This window comes from Saccopteryx bilineata, chromosome 11, assembly GCF_036850765.1.
Source record: "Saccopteryx bilineata isolate mSacBil1 chromosome 11, mSacBil1_pri_phased_curated, whole genome shotgun sequence".
In the NCBI taxonomy this organism is placed as follows: Eukaryota; Metazoa; Chordata; class Mammalia; order Chiroptera; family Emballonuridae; genus Saccopteryx; species Saccopteryx bilineata.
The window spans coordinates 42,684,171-42,708,750 of record NC_089500.1 but is presented as its reverse complement, the minus strand read 5'-3'; the positions used below and the strand labels follow the sequence as shown (position 1 = coordinate 42,708,750).

The following is a 24,580-nucleotide window of genomic DNA, read 5'->3' as shown; positions in this document are numbered from 1 at the left end:
TACTTTGCTTAATTCACAAACTTAACTTTATCAGAGTTATGTATGTATAAGAAAAAACACAGCATGTATAGGTGCTGTCTGTGGTTTTAGCTCTCCACTGGGAGATTTCATATGTATGCTCCTTATGTAAGGGGGGGGGCTACCATATAGTACAGAAGTAAAATTTTATTGCAAATGTTTTTTCAAGAACATTAGCTTGATGTCAGTCTCTACAGAATCTCCACAATTTTGATTTTCTGCTTCACAGTTTACATACTAATTAACGGAATCACGAGGTGTACTGGCCACATCCTTCACAGAATCATAAAAACCAAAATGACTTCCTTTGATAGCTACTACAATAAGAATATATTTTCAAACAGAAAATTAGGTTATTTTAATATGACGTAATTTGAAACAATAGTCTAATGTGGCCTGTCTTCTATTCTCAATCACATGCAGATGGGACAGAGTAGAATTTTATTTAGAAGTGAAAAAAAGTAAGACAGTAACTTTAATTTTGGTACCCTGACATATTATGTCAATTAAATGGGCTCACTCATTCTTTCATAGATATTTTATTCTATCTCCTTAATTTGCTAGTTGTTCATATATAGAATGATAACTAAGAAGATAAATTCTAAATTCCTTATTCTGACACAAAATTAGCATAAACCTGCCTTCTCTTAAAACAAGGGAGGTGCAGTGCTGCCCCATAGTTCACAGTGTGCGGTGTGAGGTAGTGGGTGGGGGTTAGGGAGGGGGCTCTCAATCCCTGCTTCAGACAGAGCACTGCCTCTCAGGATGTTTTGCAAAAAATAAAAATAAAAAATAAATAAAAAACACCACCCCCTTTAGGCTAAATAATTTTATTGCTAATGCTCATAATAAAACAATTTTGAGTTCAGATCCATTCTCCTCCAAGGGTACCAACAAGGTTTAACAAAAACATCTTACTTTTACACAATTTCATCAGAAAAATGAGGACAGGTATTATGCCTATTTTTTCAGATGAAGTAACAACAACAACAAAAAGTTATTTTCCTTTTATAGTAAGTGACATTTTTGGGGTACATTCACATCCCTTACTCATTTTCTGTCGGTCTACTGCTAAAAACAATAAAGCCAAACACATTTATATTATATTTTATAGTTATTACCTTATAACCAGATCTGTTGTTTCATGGTTACCTCACAACAACCCTGTGTTACTCTTGTGTATCAATTTTCAGATCTGAGGTTCAGAGACATTATGGACCTGTGCAAAGTCCCATATCTAGCAAGTGGGACACTCAAGGCAAAATGTAACATCTTTGGGTGTCAACATTTTAACAATAAGGCTGTTACTAAGTGATAATTATTCTATTCTATTATGTGGAAGAAACAGACTGGACAAGAGTACAGCTTCCTTTTCTATTCTCTTCTCTCTTCCAATTTTAAGACCCTCAGGACAATAACTTGGACGTCCATCTAGTCTGCAGCCCAGTGGGAACAGAACATGAATAAAACAGGGTTTATGAGAATAAGCCGTGACAAGAGAGGTGAATGATCCCACAGTCCAATAAACCTGACCCCAAGTCTATCACACTGGGTCAGAAGGTCTAATTATAGGTCTGTTCTAGTTCTTTTTATGATTGACAGCAGCTAGAGGCAAAATTACTTTGGTGTCTGTTAATCCAGGCTCTAATTTTCCCTTCGCCCCAGTACACACAAAGCATCATGGTGGCCCAGGGTGAGCGAGACTGTGAAACCAGATTTTAAAATGCCCTTGTTTCCTATAAGAAGGGCAACTGAGTTCAGTCCCAGTCCTCCTCATGGGTACATTACCTGCAGCTCTGTTTGGAAGAAGAACTTCTGCGGACATTGCGTGCAGTCATAGATCTTGTCCTCTTGTCCGTGGGCAGAGAAAATATGCTGCTGCAACTTGTTCGCTTGAACAAACACTGAAATGATAAAAAAGAATGAATTCTGGGCTATTTTCTCTCCAAAATGACCGCAGTCGAGGACTGCCGGTGAACAGACCCAGACTCAGCACACTGAATGCATGCCTTCTGGGGGTGACCACTGCCAGGGACCGGGGGAGCACTGAGTCACCTTTGCTCATGGTTGGGTCTCTGGCTTTCGTTAAGATGCACTCGACCAAGCCCCTAATTCAACTCAAACGGCTCCTAAGTAAAGGTTTATGGAGGCCCAGCTCCCTATAAATCTTTTTAAAAATAAAACCAAAAATTGTCAAAAGCACAGCACTGAACAGAAATAACTCTTATTTCTCAGCAACCCACAGGTTAAGAAATCATAAATGCCAAAACCTGTTTATTGTATTTGCCTAAAGTTATAGCTAGCAAACAGTTCTCTATTTAAATGTGTTAATGCTAAAAATTATATCCCACAGCTACTCTGGGGCATTGTCTATAAATATGAAACAGAACCCCAGGTAAATTCTCTTTGGATACTTTAAGATCAACTCAGCCTACACACTGAATGCAAGGGTTTCAATAATATAAACATGTTCAATTTTAATGACTACAAAACAAGGCCCTAAGACTGTGTAACAGTTTACCTAGGAGACATACTATTAATAATTAAATTGTATATGCCAGAGGCAGTGTTTGGGTTGGCAGAACCGACTTCTGATGGATGCCTGGTGCACTGTGACCTAAAAAAGTTTGCATCTACAATATTAATCTGTATAGGCAGGGAGAGGATTTATTAAAGATGTTGGCATTTGACTTTGACTCTACTCTAATCATTAAAATTATTCTAATTGCCAGCCAACCTAAAAATATTAGAATACTGTTCTTGTGAGTCATACATTCTAATCACATTTCTCATTACCTTAAAAAAATGCTCAGATTTCCTCTCCCACCTAACATTGGAAGAGTTGCTTTTTTTTTTTTTTAATTGTTATTTCTAAAATTACTTCAAGATACAGTAAAACAATTCAGGTCCGTCAGCCCAGAAAATGCAGACTGTTCATGAGTAATGCGTTTTTGTCTCTTACCTACATCAACCAAAAGAAATGAGGTTTTTATACAGATTGGCCACTAACGTCCATATAATTTAGCACGTTTTACGAGGCTTCTGGCCACGACATGAAAGCACTATTTTATTAAGGGTCTTAATCACGAGGAGATCTATGACCCCATCCCCCTTAGAAAGACTTATTATGAGCTTTTATAAAGAAGCCAGACTGCTGGCTTGTATCTTAAAGTAAATATGATGTTACAGGAAAATTAGTACATGACAGATTTTTTAAGTACAAATTTGGAAGAATAAAGAAAGTCATTCAAAAAGAAGAAGTGACTGATGGAATTATTGAACGAAAGAGTCTCGCAGACGTACACTGAAGGCTGAGCCGTGCATGTACTCAGGTACGACTGGTGCGAACCGGGCTGAGCATGGTCCCTCTCTGCTTGTTCCACTACAGGTCAGAAATCTACAGGCTGAATGCAGTGAGGTTAATAATCAATGCCTGGAGTTTTGTTCTGGAAATTTCGAGAGACAATATTTTTGTTTTGTCTTGTTTTTTTTTGTGTGTGTTTTTTTTTTCCCTGACAAATAAGAAGGAAACATAGCCCTGAGGGGTTTACCCACTGAGTCCAAGTCACATACAAAATGATCACAAAGGAGTCTCCAAAATAGCTTTGTCATTGTGGGGGAAGTACCAGAAATGCGTGTGATCATATTTCAACCCCTATGGGCTTGATCAGAGTTTCTGATTTACAATTTTTTTTTTTTGCTGCTAAAAGCAGTACTGCCACAACACCTAATAAAAGTTTCTTCTTAAATGTGTAAATTTATATCGTCTACCTTAAAATTTTCAATTTTATAGGAAGTAAACACCTCATCAAATGTTCCTGAGTTCAAAGAATTTTGGAAGGATTGTAATAATATTTTTATTTCTTATGAGAAATGGTATAAAATTGTTCATTTTTTAAATAACAGATGTGCTGACAACATAGTGGCACTTTCAGCCAAATGTCTTGTGATTAGAAAGCAACTTTGTGCTTGTGGTGGTCTTTGCCTTGGTAATCTTTCTTTCTTTTTTTTTTTTTTTTTAAATTTTTTTTTTGCATTTTCTTTTTCATTTTTCTGAAGCTGGAAACAGGGAGAGACAGTCAGACAGACTCCCGCATGCGCCCGACCGGGATCCACCCGGCACGCCCACCATGGGGCCACGCTCTGCCCACCAGGGGACGATGCTCTGCCCATCCTGGGCGTCGCCATGTTGCGACCAGAGCCACTCTAGCGCCTGAGGCAAAGGCCACAGAGCCATCCCCAGCGCCCGGGCCATTTTTGCTCCAGTGGAGCCTTGGCTGCGGGAGGGGAAGAGAGAGACAGAGAGGAAGGTGCGGCGGAGGGGTGGAGAAGCAAATGGGCGCTTCTCCTGTGTGCCCTGGCCAGGAATCGAACCCGGGTCCTCCGCACGCTAGGCCGACGCTCTACCGCTGAGCCAACCGGCCAGGGCTTGCCTTGGTAATCTTTCAACGTTGTGAAGGAAAAAGTGAACCAAACATGGATGTCACTTTCCAAATGGAAAAGTGCAAACTTCTGAGTGAACTCGAGATGCCATTTGCTCATCCTGATGGTTAACCTTACTGCCCATTTGAGCCTTTAAGTAGGCCACAATCAATAATGCTAATAAGAAGAAATCAAACATCTTCTCCCCAAATTGAACTGAAGTCCTATCTGTAAAAGGCCATAGCAGTGGGAAGTACGCTTTGGTAGGAGGGACACGAATGAGGCGGTGGCCATTAAACTCTCCAGAGCTTTTCCGAAGAGGCTGGCCTACCTGTAAAGCAGACAGGACACTTGAAGGTGCCTCCCATCCCTTCGAAGCTGTGCTCTATCAGATGGCACTGGAGTTTGGCAGGGGAGTCAAAGGTCTGGCTGCACAGTTTGCATTCGTGGTTCAGTCCTTCATCTGTTAAGGAAAACACACGAATAGAAAAGTCAAAACCCATCATATCTTTAATGGACTGCTGAGTTAACTGCTCATAAAAATCAGGGGATCAGGGAACATACAGATACTCCAGTACTTTCAGCCTTTTGTATAGTGCATTTTCACCAATAAAATCAAAGTTGGTTTTGCATCTCATTTGCATAATTGAACAACTTTCTTTGACCTGTCGTTTGCTTTTCTGATGATGTTCTTGTTGAATTAAAAAAAAAAATCAAATGCTTTTTTTTATTGCTTCAGATTCATTTTGAAATATTTCCTGATTTTTGTGAGCAGTATATAATTGCATACACAAAACTATTTCCATCACCTAATATAAATATGTGGTAGTACATATGGTTTCTGGTTATTTCACATTATTTACGAATATAGCAATTTAAAACATTTCTGAAATTTAAATCCAAAGATTATTAGAAGGCAGACTTTATCTTAGGATAATGCATTAAGTTTTTAAAGTATAATTGGTATATCAATATTGAGGCATCTTCTTTTCTCTAATTATAATAATTTTATGGGCTATGTAGTTCCAAAATCCTAGAATAAAAAAAACTGAAAAATGGACAGCTTCGTCCTCAGGCCTTTCCTTTGGTTTATATACAAAGTTCTAGAAGTTTCTATTTTTAACCATAAGGATCTTAATGGCATTCCCATTGATAAGACTTTCTTTTTCTACTTACAAACTTTTCTGGCTATTCTGAAATATATATTTTTCATGCTTATAGTATCTTATAAATGCTCTTTTCTCTGCTTGGTACTCCCAGTACCCTGTATCTTTCTCATTCATTCCTCCCTTTACTTTGTAAGACAGTGTCAGTTTTACCCCCAATCTAGACTCTGCCTGTCTTTCTCCAAAGGCACTTTTATGAGCTCTAGACTTACTTTGACTAGTCCTAAATTTTTCTTTGATGTCTTAGGAACAAGATAGTAAAAAAATTTTTTTTTAATATTTTACTTATTCATTTTAGAAAGGAGAGGGACAGAGAGAGAGAGAGAGAGAGAGAGAAGAGACAGAGAGAGAGAAGGGGGGAGGAGCTGGAAGCATCAACTCCCATATGTGCCTTGACCAGGCAAGCCCAGGGTTTTGAACTGGTGACCTCAGCATTTCCAGGTTGACACTTTATCCACTGCGCCACCACAGGTCAGGCTAGAAAAATATTTTGATGTAATAACAATTGCTTTATAAAGTGAAGTATTTGTATTATAGATAACATCTGTTATTTTTACATTGCTTTTTCCTTCATTAAAATGTTTATAAAATTTAAAATTTAAGCATTATCCTAACTTGTTTCAATTTGCAATTATAAGAAGTGAAAACCAGCCACCCTAAAAAGGACAACCTAAAACTTTTTTAGTGCTTACTGTGTTTTAGAAACTGTTGTTCTAGGTGCTTACAGATATGAATTCATTTAATTCAACAACAACCCTATGTGGAAGTCTACTATTATTCCCATTTTCAGCTGAGGAAAATAAGGCCCAGGGAGTTTAAGTGACTGCTCTGACTCACAGGGACAATAATGCTAGAGAAAAAAATGTAACTTGAGGCAGTCTGGATTCGAACCCAAGCAGGTTGACTACAGGTCTGGGACCTTAGCAGATAAACTAAAGCAAACACCAGCTACCACTGAGACCACTTATTAGGAAGAGTAAAGGGTTAGAGGCTGCAATTTAACCTAGCTTGTTATGAAGCTATACTTTTATCTTCTCTTGTTTGCAATGATTAAAAATGCCACTAAAGAACATCTGTGTCAGATATTCCAGATCCAGGGAATGAAAGACCAATTCACACTGTGGGGGTAACAAGTCTATACTTCAAAGTTATTTCCTTTCATTCAACACAACATGTGTATAAGTTCCTCACCAGTTGATATTACTGGCAACACAAAAGCCCAATTACAAAGTGAATTATTATTAGCTAACTAAGAGTAAAATCACTCTATTTGTATTCCTAATCTTTCTTCTCACACAAATATGAGCCTTTAGAAGTAGAGGATTGGAATTTTTAAAAAGAGAAGCAAAGCACTAATTAAGCCACCCAGCACTATCTACATTTCATGAGAGATAAAAACCTACTCTGAATTTGGGTGGTAACAATGAATTCCTTGATTATAATTATGTAAGAAAGAGTTTAATTGTGCATACTGACATGACAAGGGGTTATACAAAAAGCTTTAGGGATTATATAAGATCAAGGGTTTTTCATCTGTTCTTCTCTTTTTTTTTCTTTTAAATTTAAAAAGTTACCAAATTTTTCCAAATTTTAGATATTAAGAAACATAAGAAACACTATTTACTGTAGGGAATTGGGTCAGTAAGTTAAACAGCAGAAAGACTTGCCAAATTTAAACACTTTCTATTTCCCCAATACTGTATACCTTTACTTTGATAGTAAAACAGTAACTAAGAGTTACTGTTAATTTTATCTTTAAATCATATGTTTCACACACGAACCAAGATGTGCCCTATGGGTGTGAGCAGGTGTACCACATTTGCTCCAGAATTCTTTTTTTTTTTTTTTTTTTTTTTTTTTTTTGACTTTTCTGAAGCTGGAAACAGGGAGAGACAGTCAGACAGACTCCCGCATGCGCCCGACCGGGATCCACCCGGCACGCCCACCAGGGGCGACGCTCTGCCCACCAGGGGGCGATGCTCTGCCCATCCGGGGCGTCGCCATGTTGCGACCAGAGCCACTCTAGCGCCTGAGGAAGAGGCCACAGAGCCATCCCCAGCGCCCGGACCATCTTTGCTCCAATGGAGCCTTGGCTGCGGGAGGGGAAGAGAGAGACAGAGAGGAAAGCGCGGCGGAGGGGTGGAGAAGCAGATGGGCGCTTCTCCTTTGTGCCCTGGCCGGGAATCGAACCCGGGTCCTCCGCACGCTAGGCCGACGCTCTACCGCTGAGCCAACCGGCCAGGGCTAGAATTCTTAAACTTGCAAGAATTATTTTGTTAAGTAACACTTATAGCTTGAGTGGGTTTTCTTGGGGCTAATGACTGATTATCACACGAACATAAAGTAAATGATGCAAGTGGGATGAGCTTTAATGTGATATTTTCTTTCTTGACTACACGTATTTTATTTGGAAAAATAACAGAAGTGAAAACAAACAAACAAACAAAAAGATATAAGTGTATCAGTGCAAGAAAAATGCCATCAATTTTTATTTCCTATCCAAAGAACAAAGAAGTCCCATCACAAAATGTGAAGTAATCCAAATAGAGTGAATTGACTTCACAAAATGGTGACACCGAGTCATAAACTATTTCCACATTATTAGTGCAGATTTAGTTCTCAGGATTTGCACACTTTATTTGTGAAGGCACAGAGTGACAGCAAGGAGGATGACCATTAAATCCAGCCTTTTCAGGGCCCTTGACACAGTTTGAAAGCACTTTGTAATACGGAAATCATGTAGGAAGTTTTGCCTGCCTTTTATTTCTAAGTAACACAGTGAGGTCTTCGCCAACAAATAACTTTCCCTAGTTACTTTTATAGGATAGAATAAAATATCTGAATTGTTTCACCACGAAGGACAGGTAAGCGGAAGCCAGTATGCTCCAGGCTAGCCACTGAACACGCCCACACACCTCTCCGGCCTTGTTAACTTCCCTAGGCATGTTCCCCATGCTCACCCTTGCCTGTTACCACAGGGTCAGATGGAAACTGAATGAAATGCGGGATGCAGAACATTTTTACAACTGGTTAGCAGAATTCATTTTATATATATTTTTAATCGAAGAAGAGGGAATAGATGGTAATAGCAAACTAAGGAAACTTATTTATAGTAAGAATTTTGAAAGTTTATCCTTACTCAGAGTCTGTGTTTAACGGATGATTAACTGTACTCTTACGCATTCTAATATTTATACTGTGTGCCTAAGAGAAATATCTCAATTTTCAAAGAATTTCCAAAAACTCTCAGTATGGCAGAATCTGGCTGGAGTGAAGCCCTGTGTCCTTTCAAAACTGAGTTTCTCTCCTTTTTTCTTTCTATCTGGTATAAGGAAGTAAAGAACAGTAAAGAATAACTGTGGTTTTAATTTAAAGGTTGATGTTCGTGAGGTGCTGCTATCAACACCCCCAATTTCAGGTGACCTTAAGCCCGAGACTCAGGATTTTGCCCATGAAGTCTCAATTTACACTTTTCCTTATTTTCTTCTTTCTTCCTAAAGGTAACAAAAGCTTTAAAAATTCAATCAAAGTAAACGTTTCTTCTCTCTGGAAAGGTAGCAGCTGACAGGAATTGGATAATATAGCCTGACTCATTTATTAAAAAGAGATTCTGAGTCAATTGATTTCATAACCATTACAATATTCCATTAACGATATAATAGGCTAATGCAACCCTATTTTTTCTTTATTAAGAGTTGTAGCCCTGGCCGGTTGGCTCAGCGGTAGAGCGTCGGCCTGGCATGCGGGGGACCCGGGTTCGATTCCCGGCCAGGGCACATAGGAGAAGTGCCCATTTGCTTCTCCACCCCTCTCCCCTCCTTCCTCTCTGTCTCTCTCTTCCCCTCCTGCAGCCAAGGCTCCATTGGAGCAAAGATGGCCCGGGCGCTGGGAATGGCTCCTTGGCCTCTGCCCCAGGCGCTAGAGTGGCTCTGGTCGCGGCAGAGCGATGCCCCGGAGGGGCAGAGCATCGCCCCCTGGTGGGCAAAGCGTTGCCCCTGGTGGGCGTGCCGGGTGGATCCCGGTCGGGCCCATGCGGGAGTCTGTCTGACAGTCTCTCCCCATTTCCAGCTTCAGAAAAATACAAAAAAAAAAAAAAAAAAAAAAAGAGTTGTAGACGGGATCTATAAATGAATCGTCTAGATTTTTCTTGTTTTTTTTTGTTTTTTTTTGCTTATCTATATTCTTTCTATCATGAGCATGGTTTGCCTTTGTAGGTAACTTTGGAAATTAAAGAACAAAAACTATTACCTTTTTTGTATCCAACTAATAAAGATTGATTACAACACTGAAATTTTGATACCAAAAAGTTAGACAGGAAACAAACATATTATGAAGTACAAAAAAAACCTTCCTTCACTGAGCATTAGACTGAAAAGTACTCTAACCAAATATATGTGAAAACAGAAATTAGCACCGGGGAAAGCAGAAAGAAACATCAGAGTGCAGATTAATCAACTTAATTAAAGAATATGGAGTTTTCAGTATAAATCTCTCTTTCCAAAGCAAACAGAAAAACCCTCTTGTTGTATGCTGGTGGGGGGTGAGGGAGCATCCATGTGGCCAGCACTTGGTCCAGAGTCAGGAAAGGCAAGAGTGAAGCTCTCATCACTGAGAACAACTGGAGGCCAGCAACTTCCTGTCCTGGCCAACCACTTTAAAGCACGCCCAAAGATGGTTCGGGTATAATTAATAAATAATTTCACATGTATATAAAATTCAGCTACAATAATTATTTCCATTTACTAATCTTCATTTAAGTATGAACATTAACGTAAATAGGAATCCAGTCTACATAGAAGAGACTGATGCTAGTGTAAATATTTACTCCAATCCTAAATATTTCAAAGGACAGAGTCTGAATGCATAATGGCAATAAACCTCATCGCCTTAATTGAGAATGTGGTAGTGACTTACAAAACTATATACTATAAGAACAAAGGCTACTTCAAAGTGGAATGATCATTTCTATCTCTCCAATTTATAAAACCGGGACCAACACAAGCATTAATCAGCCAGTTTTGTAACAGAAAAATACTGGTTACTGTTTGGATGCTCCAGCACAACTCAAGTTATAAGTTCCAACATGGCAACTGTTAACCTAACACAAGACACTGACATTTCAATATAGCTCTAAACCAGAGAAACCCTGTAAGCAGCCTCCAGACTGTGTGTTCCCTGTTTATACTTCTTTTCCTTCAATAAAAACAGAAGTCTAGTGCAGCTACAAGCAAATGTTCAGTGGTTGACTTACACATAGCTGTTATGCCAGGAATCACTGGGGGACCCCTGATATCGTCTGATCAACACTGCAGCCATTACGGAGGTCCAATGTGTAATGGTTCTCTCATTTACCCTCGAGACTGGCCAAAGGGTCCTCCAACCTCTTCCACTGCATTAATCCACAGGCTAAAGTCCAAAGACATAAATTCCTCCTGGCGCATCATCATATGGCAGGGACCCTACTCAAAAAGCTCTGATCTGAGTGGGAGTGAACTCTGCCCTCGAAATCCAAACACAGCATCAGATGCCCTGCAGTTGTAATTTTTCCAGTTCGAATGTGTGTACCACATATCCTCCAGTATATATATTTTTTAAATCTAAGAAAACTATGCCCTAAACCAATTTCCAACCCCCAACCCTTCCCTTTGCTTCTCCTCTTCCCTGAGTTAATTTCCAAGCACACATTTATAAGCTTGGGGTCTGAGGAGTGAGAAAGAAAAGCCATACATGACAAAACTCACCCCTCGGCTACGCTGGCTCACCCTAGAAACCAGGCGTAGAAAAATAGGCAGGCTGTACTGTAATTTGCCATGCACACAGCCATCACATCTTTCTGGGTCCACAGCGCTCAGGCCACTGTAATTTGTTGCGTTCTATACTGCACATATTTCACAACTGTAACGTAAACTCACCGAGGTGCTAATTTGGCAATGGAGAATATTACTTAGGGCTCAAAGTCTGCCAGTAGATTAGTCATTAAGCCTTCCAAAATAAGGCAGAATTTCAGAATACTGATTATTGTGTGAACGTTTGCTTTGCACTGGTTAAAAAGTTCTGCCCTATTCTTTGCAACACTGTAACATGAAAACGAATGTTGCCTGAGGACTGACACTAGCACCTTCTTGGATTTTTCTCCCTGGCAACATGGGGACATCTGCCACTGCCAGTCTTCCGATGCCACACAGGAGAGGAAGATGGGTTATAAGCATGAGCCTCACAATGAGAGAGAAAGGGCATTGGAACTACTACGAGTAAATGAACACCAGGCACGTTGATTTTGATTATTGACGTATCAAGTGCCTAGCCTTTAGGTATCTCAAAAAAAAAAAAAAAAAAAAGAAAAGAAAAGAAAAGGAAAATGATACACATTCCACGTCTCAGCTTATTTCAAGGAGACCGACAAGGTTCAAATCTGTGTTTTAATTCAGTTAGCACCGGTTTTTGGCCAGTGGTCTAAAGGCAACAATGCTTTTGGACTTTATAAGCAAAGCTACTGATATTGACACTGTTATTTCCCATCTTGAACTTCTCATTATCAGCAGGGCTAGAGCAGGAAACGATTCAACTGGGGTAGGCTGCATTGTACCCAGCAGATTCTGAAGAGCCCAGGGGCTGCCTAGGGCCCCATAAACATCAGCAGCTTGGAAACAAGCAGGAGGTCCAGGTGGGTCGGGATGGGAGAGGCAAGCAGTGGGATTTCAGATGCTCTGAGATGTAATATCGTCCAATTCCTTGGCTATTATTGTCGGTTCTGACTAGTAGTTATTAGAATATTCTCTTGTAGGAGAAAAACACTGGAATGCTGTTGAAACAATAAAACAAACAGCCCACTAAAAAGATTGCTCCCTTCCCCCTGTGGGGACTTGGGAGCAATATTTTGGCACAAGTTCAGAATTAGGGAGAAGCATGTCGACTCAAGCAAGGCACCTTTCCACCCTGGCTAGTGTGTCTGTGCCTCCAGGTCTGCATCCTTCTCTTCTCTGCTTTCCTAATCTAAACAGAGGCCCCAGAGTCGAGTCTCAGAAAACACACAGTGCCAGCAAGTAACTTGAAAGGTAAAAACTTGGGCTCTGAATGTTTTCATTTAAAATATATCAGTAAGGCACTGAAAAAAATCACTTGGAGCTCCTCTTTGCCCCCTCTCCAAGAAAAAAAGCATTCTGAACCAAGAAAAGAAGAAAGTCATACACGGATTTCTGGTTTTATTTTTTAAAGTAAACTTATGTTAGTCCAAAAAAGGCAAAAGGGGGACAGGGTGAGAGTGAAAATTGAGACCAACTGAATCTGAAGTCCATCCTCTAGGTCTGTCTCGAAATTATAATAGTTTAAAAAAAAAAAGCTTCCCATATAAAGCCTTGACTTAAGTATATGTCATTGTATTCCATGGAAAGGGATCCAGTTTCCTTGAAGACTTTTCTCCTTTATCTACATTCATATGCAGAAATGGAAGTAACCCTTTTTCTTTTACAAAGCTTTTCACCTCCTAATCTTTAGTGCTGCTCTGTTTTCTGCCTTGACATATAGTTTGTGAGCATGTAAGGACAGTATAAAAAATTCCCTTCCATTTCCCATAGTGATCAGACACACAATATGATTGGACTTAACAGTTCCCAATTCAGTAATGCACCGCAGCTCTGGCCCTGTCCATTAAAAGAGGAGAGGTGGCAGTCCAGGACATCTTAATACCAAGAAAGTGCCAAGAGCTCAGTCTTGGTTATTCATCAATTTGTGCTACAAGTTGTTTCAGGAGGGCCAGGGCATTGGTCTGTTTTGAGCATTGACGTATGCCAAGTACCGAGAACAGTACACAGGGCATCATTGGGCCCTCAAACTTTTATTAAATGTATGGGAAATATATATTTAGCTGGTCCTATATCTGACTTCATCAGAATAAAATGCTGAGACTAACATCAAAACAATATTTATTATTTATCAGTTGAGTTTCAAAAGTTTGTTCCTTTCCTTTATACATTAGACCCTATGCATATGACAAATTTGGACTAGCCAGTACTTTATACTGCTTGTCTCCACTATTTCCCTTAAATGATATTCAAAAGCTCTGGGGGAAAGAGCATTAACGGAGCAGTGGTCTTATCGGCCAGCTTTTCTCTGGCAAGAAACTCAGGAGTCAAAACTTAATACTTTAATTCAAGAGAAAAAATGTTATTACACATTTTATACCTGAAATACAAGAAAGAACCATATAAAATGGGCATAACTATTATTTGTCCCAAGTCACAGAGAAATATCTATATCTATATCATATATCTATAACCCACAGTTCATGTTTTAAACAATTTTTATTAATAGTTATGTATTCTTGTATCACAAAGGCCCATTCTTTGAACTATTTGGTTAAATCAGATGTATGCAATTATTTCACTCGTTGCTTACAATTTCTCTTGTTTGATATTAAATACCTACTATTATTGCCCTCACATCTGGGACTTCTGGCACTGGTGGAAGTACAGGTATATTTACCTTCGAGTACTGTACAAAAAAAAAACACAAATTGGTAAAGTTGAAAGAGGAGTGTTCATGCAGCAAAAACTAAATGTAATCTGCTTCAGAGTTAAATCTCTCGGGCAAACGTCTTTGAGAATAGAGATGGTGCAATAGTCGATATTAATTCCACACAGTGGGCCAGCAACACTGGCTACACACTGGACACTGCGCTTGTCAGGCACGTTTTCGTGTTACTGTGCTAAGTTAATGGCAAGGGTCAGGGCCTTTTCTTTCTTTTTAAAAATCTTCTTGTCATGAAGCCACTAGTTAGCTGAAAGAGAAAGTCTCCAAACACTGACAAGCTGTTTATCCTTGCTAGAAAGCAAAGCTTACTACTGCTGATGATTTTAAAAGAAAACAACCTCCCCCCTCCCCCCAAAAAACCCAAATCAAACAAAAGAAATGAAATGAGGTGCACCAGCTTCGGTAAATGTTATGGATGTTAACAACTAGGGGGTTTTAAAAAGTGCCCACAGGTTTAAGACAAGAAACTAGTTGGGCATTTCCAAAGCTAATGATCATTCTAAGAAACTACATTATCGATGATTATCAAAAAGATGACATCTTTATTCCTAAACTGTGGTATTAGAATAGGGGTTCACCATAGAGCATAGGTCATATCTGCAGTAGGGCATGAGAGTAGAAAGGGGACCCAAATCTCTCAGACTTCCAAGGGACTTTATCTTCTTGCTCTTTTTGCTTGGTGGCAATACTCAGAAAATCACTATAAGCAATGCAAAAAAAAAAATCACAATACTGCACGTTGTTTGCAAATGACTCACATTTTATTGTTCTACTGGTGTGACCTTAGAAACTTGGCCTTGAAGAATAAAAAAAAAAGGTAATGGAGCAATAAACGCAATAAGATTTCTAAAAACAGTTTACTGGAAATGTGCTGTGAAACTTGAATTCTTCTAATCAAACGATGCCACCCCTTAGAGAAATTTTCCTGTGCATTATTAAAGTGATATACTGCAGTACTAGTTAGAGCTCCATAACCTTTAAATTGCCTGATTGTAATTAAGGCCACTAGTTTTATTTAGGAAGGTTCAAGGAGGCTCAATTTAAGTTGGCTTAACTAGTGTGAATTTAATGTCACGCTGCCAGAAGGCAGAGGAGCCGCACTCCGGCCTGGCTGTTCCCTGGCATGTGCGACTGTGGGGTCATGAATTCTAAATGAAGCCCAGATTTAAAGAAACTACAGATATCAGGAAGTAGCTGGATATGTGCAAGTACACATCTTCACGTGTGCAAATGTACATCATTCATTCATTCATTCATTCATTCATTCATTCACCCATTATACTGCCAGTCCAGTTTCTTAATATGGGAATTGCAATACATCTAATTATTTAGTGTGTGGGTAGAAGAGGTTTATATTATTATATTAAGCCATAATGATCGCTTTCATGGAAAATGCGGGGCTTAAGGCTCTGTCCAATCAACGTTAATATTTTAAAATGAAAGTTGTAAAGGCAGGAATGTTTTTTTTTGAAATTATAAAAGACATTCTGAGAAGGAAAATTTATGGTGAGGAATATGGAGAGAAAATAAAAGGGTACTCTTTGGACAGGCCCCTAAATAGAGTGCTGAGATTCATACATAAACTTCATTGAAAGGGCAGCAAATCAAGGACTGAACACGAAAGCGGAGAGAAAGCGAAGGAACTCAGTGCACAGAGCAGCAGCAAAGGGTAGCAGCAGAAAGAAAACGGTTAAGGATTTGACCCACGTTCAAAATTTTGCTGGATGGGAGCTCAGAAGCATTCATCTCTGAATAGAAGGCTGGCAGTTTTCTGTGGCTCCAATGGCAATAATGATAAATGAATTTCTTTACAGCCAAGTGGTTCAAGCCGCCAACTACGTAACCACGATGTAATTAATAACAATAAGCAAATAAAGAGAACAGTGGGTTACAACTATAAGGTGTCAAAATATATTAGCAAAGGAAAAAAAACCTGCAACACACATAAAAGAAAAATAAACACAGAGTATGAATCAATGTAGAGTTTCTTTTTCCAGAACGTATCTTGGATTAAGCTTTTATGCTCGAAAGAAGATAGAGGATGACATAAAACTAGTATAAGGTGATTACCATCCCTCCCAAAACAAGTAACATTCCCAAATGCTGAGAGAAAGCTGAGACATGATATGGGAAGCACTGTGAAGGCATGGGAGGGCTTATCCTATCACTAGGAACTATTCTAATAAAGGCCTTAGAAAGCTATATTTGTTGGTGCAAGTATTGTCAAAGATCCCAGATCATTGTGGTTTTTCATGTAAAAGGAAGGAGAAGCAATAAACTAGGAATGTGTAGGAAAAAGAAAGGGTAAATGTTATATATTTAGCTAAACACTGGAATATTAGATACAGGTTAGAAGGGGCTTAGGGGATGGTCCAATTAACTCTGGGCTTGTTCAAAAGATGAGGAAACTGCGACGAAGTAATAACTGACGCACTCAGCATGGCAAAGTATTTTGGTCATGGCTAGTACCAGGATTCAGGGATCCTAAATCCAATACTATACAGTTCTACCGAACCCTCACTTAAAAAAAGTTTCCTACCTATTAAGTGGAACAATTTCAGTTATCAGTTAAGCAAAGCAAAAGTTACTGTTTTCCTAGATGGCTTATTGACACGTAAGGAGTTATTCATATTTCCATGGCGTCTGGTCATTCCTTTGCTACCTGTCAAGACAAAGCCGGAATTCCTTCCAGTCCACTTCATCTCCTGGTTCCTAAGTCTACTTAGGAACTGCTTATCTAATTCTCTCTTGCCCTTGTGAAAGCGCTCCTCTCCGCCCAGGAAAGCAGAGCCTGAGCTAACCTGCAGCACTTGTTGGTAATGGAAATTCCCCATATCTCCAGATTGTGCTGAGGAGCAAGGAACACAGTTGCAGGTAAAGCACTTTGGTCTGAGCTGTCAATCTGAAAGTAACACTCATGACTATACAACTTCTGACAGAGAAAGCAACCATTACTGAACCATGAGAGAAGCTGATGCCTTCTCTCAATGGCAATAACCCAATGATTTGGTTCAGCTATCACCCTGTGGAGACTGGACTTGAGCTCTCCTTTATGGAATTATAATATTCTCCTGTGGTTAATTCTGCTTCTTTAAGTGCCTGAATCATTCCCTGATATGTTATCAAATCGAGTATTTGGGAAGAAACTGGACATATCCCTAAGTGTGTGGTTTACTGAAAAGGTAACTCCATACCTATGTATGGAAAATAGCTTAGTTCAATATGTTCATAACCTACTTTCCTCTCTTCGGCATCATTCTGGACACACCAGCACATCTAGACTGTAGGATGAAGCTGAGATGTTACTGGCATATCAATGAGTCATATTCATTTCTATTGCCTTCTGTCTGTTTCCTGTCAGTCAAGGTAAGTGAGTTATTATCTACTGAAATGGGGAAAAGGAAGGAGAGAAGAAGGGGGAGAGGGACAGAGAGAGAGAGGAAAGGAGGGAGGGAAGGAGAGAGGGACAGACGAATGAAGAAAGGAAGGTCACAAAATATATACTGTATATTGTAACAAAGATTTCTTTCTTACTTCTATTTAGCGTGGAAGTAACAGTCAAGGGGCAGATATTCCTAGGTGTCTTGTTAGGTCAAAAACCAATGCTAAGGACGATGAAACAGATCTAACAAATACCATGGATTAGTTAATAAGTGTATCTATTAAATGAAGAATGAGACACAATAATTAAGGCTAGATCTTTCTCGGACAACCATTCCTCATATTACCTTCTGTAAAGCTATTAAATATTTCTAAGACTATAATGCCAAATAATAAAAATGCTTTGGGCACAATAAATTTTTAATCCCGTCTTTATAACAATATTTCAAAAACCCGAACCTGCTCATTCAAGATCCATTTTAAAAATTTAAATACTGTATACTGTGTCAATATACAAAGACTGATAATTTCCTAACACAAAAGGAAATCTATTGAGAAAAATGTCACTAAAATATCTGTCAATGGCTTTAAACATTTTATTTATTGAAATGCTCTACTTCGCACCTGCCTGGTATGTGACGCAAACAGCATAGAATTCCAGTGCTGTCTAAACAATCTAAGTAGAAATTTGATTCTTACAACTAGAAAGTTTATGTCTCTTCTGAGAGCAAATCATTTTAAGCTCACTTGTCAATTTCATCCTTGGTAAAGAAAAACACAAACTAGTCCAGGGTGAAAGGTGACCTAGGGTGATGACATGGCCTCCGATTCTTCCTTTGCTTCTGAAAAGCAGTGGCCGTGTTTGGTTTCTTAAAGACAGAGATTAGCATGTGAGTTTTTATACTTAACAATCTGGAGAGAAGTAAATAGTTTGTATAGTTTTGCGGAATAGTAATTGTTGGATAAGCTAAAAGGCCAGTAGTTACATAGAAGGCAGCAGTGAATGCTCTCCTTTCTCTAACACTGGAGGAGAGACAGTTTAGAAATTACAATGAGTGGAGAAATACATATTAGCATGTGCAGAAAGGAATGAAGTAAATGTTTAGTATATTTTCAACCATCCACAAGAACTGACTATGCATGGATACTAATATAATTAGAGAACAATAGATTAGTATTTAGTAACAAAATAAATTTTCTTCTCTAGAATAGGAAGAGAAGTTTCCTTAATGAAAATTGGCCCAGGTTATTTCAAAGAATTAAAAATAGAGTAAAATCTCAGTGAATTACATGTAACTACGACCATCTGTCAGAATACACTTACAGTGAGAACATGATTGATGAAGAAGTGCTAGCTTGGCATCTAGGTCCCACTGGTCCATTTTGAGCCTTGTCACTCTACCTAGTGGCACCCACAATACAGGTGGACACCTCCTCGGAAGGGAACAACATGAGAGAGAAGAAGAATGCAATCAAGTGATACACAGAGAACCTAGAATCTAGGCACCTCTCTTTTGAAAGGAATATTAGAAATTCTGTCTTAAAATGATAACAGCAGAGAAATTTTAAATGAAAGTAGTCACTGTGGCCTTAACTCACCCGATTAGGTCTACATATTACCTCATCTACTGTAGAAGATCATTCTTTGTGTTTAGGCCAACATGATTTTTAAGCACAAGAAGTTGAATGAAGTGTCTAACACTAGCGATTTTCAACCTTTTCATCTCATGGCACACATAAGCTAATTAGTAAAGTCTGTGGCACACCAAAAAAATATATTTTTTGCCAATCTGTATTGACTGTTGTCATTATTTTATTTGACAATCTAAGCGAAAAGAGGTCAGTGCCCCACACTAAATAGTCAGGTAGTGCATGTTTTAAAAATCTGCGGCATTCGGTGTGCCCTGGCACACCGGTTGAAAATCACTGGTCTACACAATTCAAACTCAGGCCTTCCTCTTTTTTGAAATCCCCACAAGAAGGAGGCTCTTATCATTACTAAACCTATTAAAATGGTACATTTTTCCTCTCATTATCTCTACCTGAGCATGGTTATAAATATAACAATTCCTTATCTTTACATAGCATTTCTCAATGATCAAAATGTCTGGTATGGGTTTATATGCCTGGATTGGCAGTTAATCTGCTTGGAAACTTAGATGGGTTCAAGGCAACCCAAATCCTAGGAAGAGCTTGATAGGTCAGCTGGGCTCACACCTGAGTCTAGGCTATAGATTACGGGGAAGAGAAAAACTAAATTTCAATGTGAAACCAAATTTTTAGGTAAATAATCTACAATCCTTAGTTGACTGGGTCCCCGATAAGAGATCACCCAGCAGCTTGTGCTGATAATGTGTGTTTAGTTAAGGCAATGGGTCACATGAAGAAGAAGAATTAGAAAAATGTACTTCCAGCACAGGCCTTTCTGATCATCTTAATGAATTTGAAAATAATAACCTAAAAAAAAAAGTGCATCATCTGTTTGGCCTTAAACCTTAAAAGGACACTAAAATAAACCATTAAGACTGAGTTGAAAACTTGGCATTCCAACAGCTGACTGATTCATGAAGAAATAATCATATTTCAAATTTTCTGGTATGGGTAAGAAAAACCAATATGATTCATTTTATTAACTAAATCTGTTTTTAAAGACCAAAAAAAAAAAAGTCATTATTTTCAAACTGTGTGCAAGAAGGCAGAATCATTTGTTTCCCAACAAATGGAACCAGTTACAAGGCCGTTTTCTCGTCCTCATGTGGAGAGTTTTATACAGACTGTTAAACAGAACTTACTGAGTTGATTTGGAAACTACCAAGAAAACCATATACTCTACAGCTCAAATGATTGGAGTTAACACAAACAAACAAACCCTCCCTGGCCCCCAGAAATGTAAATAAAAAGTTAGATTTCCCTGTACTACATTTGATTGCATTAATTGATGTTTAAAAAAAATCTGTTGAAAATAAAGCCCAGCAGTAGCATTTTTCTTTCCTAAATCACAATAGCAGCACATTACAAACATTACCAAAAGGTCCCCTGGCACGACTGTAAAGTTCCACTCTGGCAGTAAAATGCATCTACTGTGTTCTCCATTTTCATCTGTACCCTCCCAAATATGTGAGCAAACGGGTCACAAATGCAATTAAGCCTCCTTGCACATTGATTAAATATTAATTTTCAAGCATACTTAGAAAAGGACTGGTCAGCCACTAAAAAAAACAAATTTTATTCCAAAGTAAGGTTTGCCATCTGAATGCTGGCGGGCCTTCCCTGCATCCAGTTCTGTAATCTGTCATGTCTCCACTGTCATGGGAAGCGGCTTCCACAGCGGGAGGAATGTTCCTCGTGTGTGCGGCACATACTTGGTAGGCCCAGCATACCAGCAAATATAGACCTTTACTGGAGGCTTAAATTGACTTACACTGGAGCAGATAGAAGAGAGAGTATTTATAAAGTCTGTCTTACCCTGCATGGTGGTAGAGGGATTGTAAAAACTCAGGCTTTGCAACCATTCAGTGGTGGGTGGGGTGCCTGGCCTTGCCACTAACACACTGTGTAATCTGACATACATTCTTTAACCTCACCTTAGCCGAACCATGTATCTAGCGGCCAGGGGTCCCCAAACTTTTTACACAGGGGGCCAGTTCACTGTCCCTCAGACCGTTGGAGGGCCAGACTATAAAAAAACTATGAACAAATCCCTATGCACACTGCACATATCTTATTTTAAAAGTAAAAAAACAAAACAGGAACAAATACAATATTTAAAATAAAGAACAAGTAAATTTAAATCAACAAACTGACCAGTATTTCAATGGGAACTATGGGCCTGCTTTTGGCTAATGAGATGGTCAATATGCTCCTCTCACTGACCACCAATGAAAGAGGTGCCCCTTCTGGAAGTGCGGTGGGGGCCGGATAAATGGCCTCAGGGGGCCGCATGTGGCCCGTGGGCCGTAGTTTGGGGACCCCTGATCTAGCCAATGGGGCTACCAGTTGCCTATATCACATGGCTGAGAAGTGACTCAGTCAAGATAATCTATATCAAGTGTCTGGCACAATGCTTGGTGTATGGTAAGTACCCTGTAAAGAGCAGTTATTTATTATTAGTATTAGTATTAGTATTTATTTGTATTTTTCTGAAGTGAGAAGCGGGAGGCAGAAAGACGAACTCCCACATGTGCCCTACCGTGATCCACCCATAGAGCCCACTAGGGGGCATTTCTCCATTGTACCCGGAGCCATTCAAGCTCCTGAGGTGGAGGCCATGGAGCCACCTTCAGTGCTGGTCCAACATTGCTCCAATGGAGCCTTGGCTGCAGGAGGGGAAGAGAGAGATAGAGAGGAAGGAGAGGGGGAGGGGTGGAGAAGCAGATGGGCATTTCTCCAGTGTGTCCTGACCGGGAATTGAACCCGGGATTTCCACACGCCGGGCCGACGCTCTACTGCTAAGCCCACTGGCCAGGGCAGTTTTTTGTTGTTGTTGTTATTAAATGTGAAACAAATGTTTGCTTCATTTGTTGAAATGTATCAAATGTTTTTACTCTTTAAGAGCTCATTTATTGATTTTGCTTCTCTTTGTTTCTCCCCCTCACCTCTACAGAGGAGAAAGAGAAAGAGAAGGAGCAGAAGCAGCAAGAGGTTATGGGGCAGAGACGGTCGCCTGGCTCAGTCTATCGAGACACAAGAGAGTGAGGGCCAATCAGCTGCACAGAAGCTGCTTTCTCCTCCATGATCAGCTCCGTCTGCTACCCCAAAGCAGTTCTGGCTCTGGCAGGACTGGAGAGTAGAGCTGAGACAGTGGCCACAAGGGCAGAAACACGGAGACTGTTCAGAGCAATGCAGTGGGTGGGGCTGGGCAGGGCAGTTCGGCCTCCAGGAAGAGTTGGCCTGACTCTCAGGCTCCCCTGCTCCCAGACATTGGCAGGGCTGTCAAGAACAGCAGTGGTCAGACTCCTAGACATGTAGATTCTTTGGGAAAGTCCAGTAGAGCGCTTTTAAAGTTAACCCAGACATTTACGAGGAAATCTCAGCATATGGTAATGTTAAACTTGAAAACAATACCCAGAAGATGTGAATGCTGTTAAATTATCCACTTTTGAAAATCTTTTCCGCTCAAGGCATTGTTTTAACAATATTGGTTATTTTCCCCCCTCATCCTCCTCAACCCAATTGGGTGCACCTGTGTGTCAGCAGGGAGGAAGGCTAATGCTGACACCATCTCTGTATTTGTTGGTATGACACAGAACACATGTTCAGAAATGAGGAAGAGTACAGCTTGAATGAAAAAGAACTGTCACACTTTTGGCTGTTTGTTGCTCTAGCCCAGGGGCCCCCAAACTTTTTACACAGGGGACCAGTTCACTGTCCCTCAGACCGTTGGAGGGCCACCACATACAGTGCCCCTCTTATTGACCACCAATGAAAGAGGTGCCCCCTCTGGAAATGTGGCAGGGGGCCAGATAAATGGCTTCAGGGGGCTGCATGCGGCCCACGGGCCGTAGTTTGGGAACACCTGCTCTAGCCCTAGACCCCAGCCAAGCCTCTTCCCCAAATTCAGTTAATTTCTCCACTGAACGCCTACCACACTATACAGGACTCTTAGGACATTTATCACCTTTTCTTCCTAGTGAGGAAGGAAGGGAGGAGACAGACTTGTGAAGCCACTGTGTTGTAAGGGATGTTGAGTCCATGCGTGGACTGGGTAGAACTAGATGGCTGGCCCATCTCTCTATCCCAATTTAACAGTTAACCAAACAGAGCTTTTCAAATTCCTGTCAGCCCTCTAGCAGTGATGTGTCTCATGGCTTAGGTTTCTTACTTGTGATCAGCCCAAAAGTTAAAAAATAAAAGCAACTGTGTGTTTAGCTTTGTCCTCTATATTTATTTCCAATTAAAAATATAATACTATTTTCCCTTTTCTAGTAGGGCCTCCTTACTGCCCACTAGTGTTCTGGTCGACTTTATTTTCTCTGGACAAGCAGTCAAACGGCCCCCAGCCCTGCCCTGTGCTCTACAACTGGCTGTTACTATTTCCCAGGTGGGGGCCTCCACTGAGTCCTCCCTACAAACTTTCCTTTATTTAACATTCTTCAGCCTCAAGTAGAAAGAATGGTACTTAGTAAAAATAACAGTCTTACTAAGTCCTCCAATGGTAGTGCCATCTATCTGTGCCCCACTGTCCCTCCTAATCTATGGCAATCACCATTTTCTTTGTTTAGAACGCCACTCCATTGTCACGTCTAGAAATTGGAAAATATCAGAAGTCACTGAGTTTGAAAAATTCCAAGGACTAGTCTGATTTCAAAAACCCAAATACCTTATAATAGTTGCTAGGGGGGAAAATCCATTTTAGAAATCCAGGTGGAAATATGTGCATTGGTTATCGGCCCTATATGAGCCTCTAACGACCTTTATTCTGTTAACTGACTTCTTTTGTGTGTGACCAGCGTTTGCAGTCAAAGGGACACCCCTGGGCAGGTGATAACAGGAGCAGATAAGAAGGAGGCACACAGCGCCCTGTGGGCCAGTGCGGTGCTTCTCCTTGTGTGCAGGGGCCAAACTGCCCATTCATTAGCTGCTGCCACTCTCACTTTCCAAGGCACAGACTCCGGTCTTCAGATCAGCGCTGAATTCCCTGCCTCTAAGAAGAGCACAGATGTCAGGCGAGTCTGACCCAATATCTGGCAGATTAGATGCTGTTTACTTTCCTAAGCCCCAGGTTTTTAGTGCATCTCGAGCCGAGGCCGTGGGATTCTTGCGTGGCCCTCTTTGTTGGGGGGGAAGTAACGGAATGCACAGCAGACCCGCAAATGACTGGAGCCCACAGCCACACATCTGTGCTCAGCGAGGGCTGCTGCTTTCCCTGGGAAGCTCCCCTAAAGGACAAAAGGTCCAGACTGCTTCTCTGCAAACTGCATCTGCAGGAGGTGCCGGCCTCCTGGAACCGCCGGGCATGCCTTGGCACACCCAGCCCAGGGCAGACGGCCCGCCTGCCCGTCCTCTTCGAAAAACAGTCTTTGTATGGAATTAAATTAATAAATAAGTGCATGCATACATATATG

At 40.2% G+C, this 24,580-nt stretch overlaps 1 protein-coding gene across 6 annotated transcripts in view; it reads right to left on the bottom strand.

The window, feature by feature from the left end:
- The window catches only part of ZNF521 (zinc finger protein 521), a 313,211-nt gene that overhangs the window by 25,306 nt on the left and 263,325 nt on the right, over nt 1-24,580 (bottom strand). For 4 of the 6 annotated variants that reach the window (XM_066246903.1, XM_066246898.1, XM_066246900.1 and 1 more), the window contains 3 exons: nt 14,031-14,096; nt 4,772-4,903; nt 1,807-1,922 (listed from right to left, as the gene is read on the bottom strand). In XM_066246903.1, the coding sequence (XP_066103000.1) occupies nt 1,807-1,922; nt 4,772-4,903; nt 14,031-14,096 (314 nt within the window). The remainder of the gene's footprint in view (nt 1-1,806; nt 1,923-4,771; nt 4,904-14,030; nt 14,097-24,580) is intronic. The other 2 variants (XM_066246901.1, XM_066246902.1) reach the window with 1 other exon arrangement.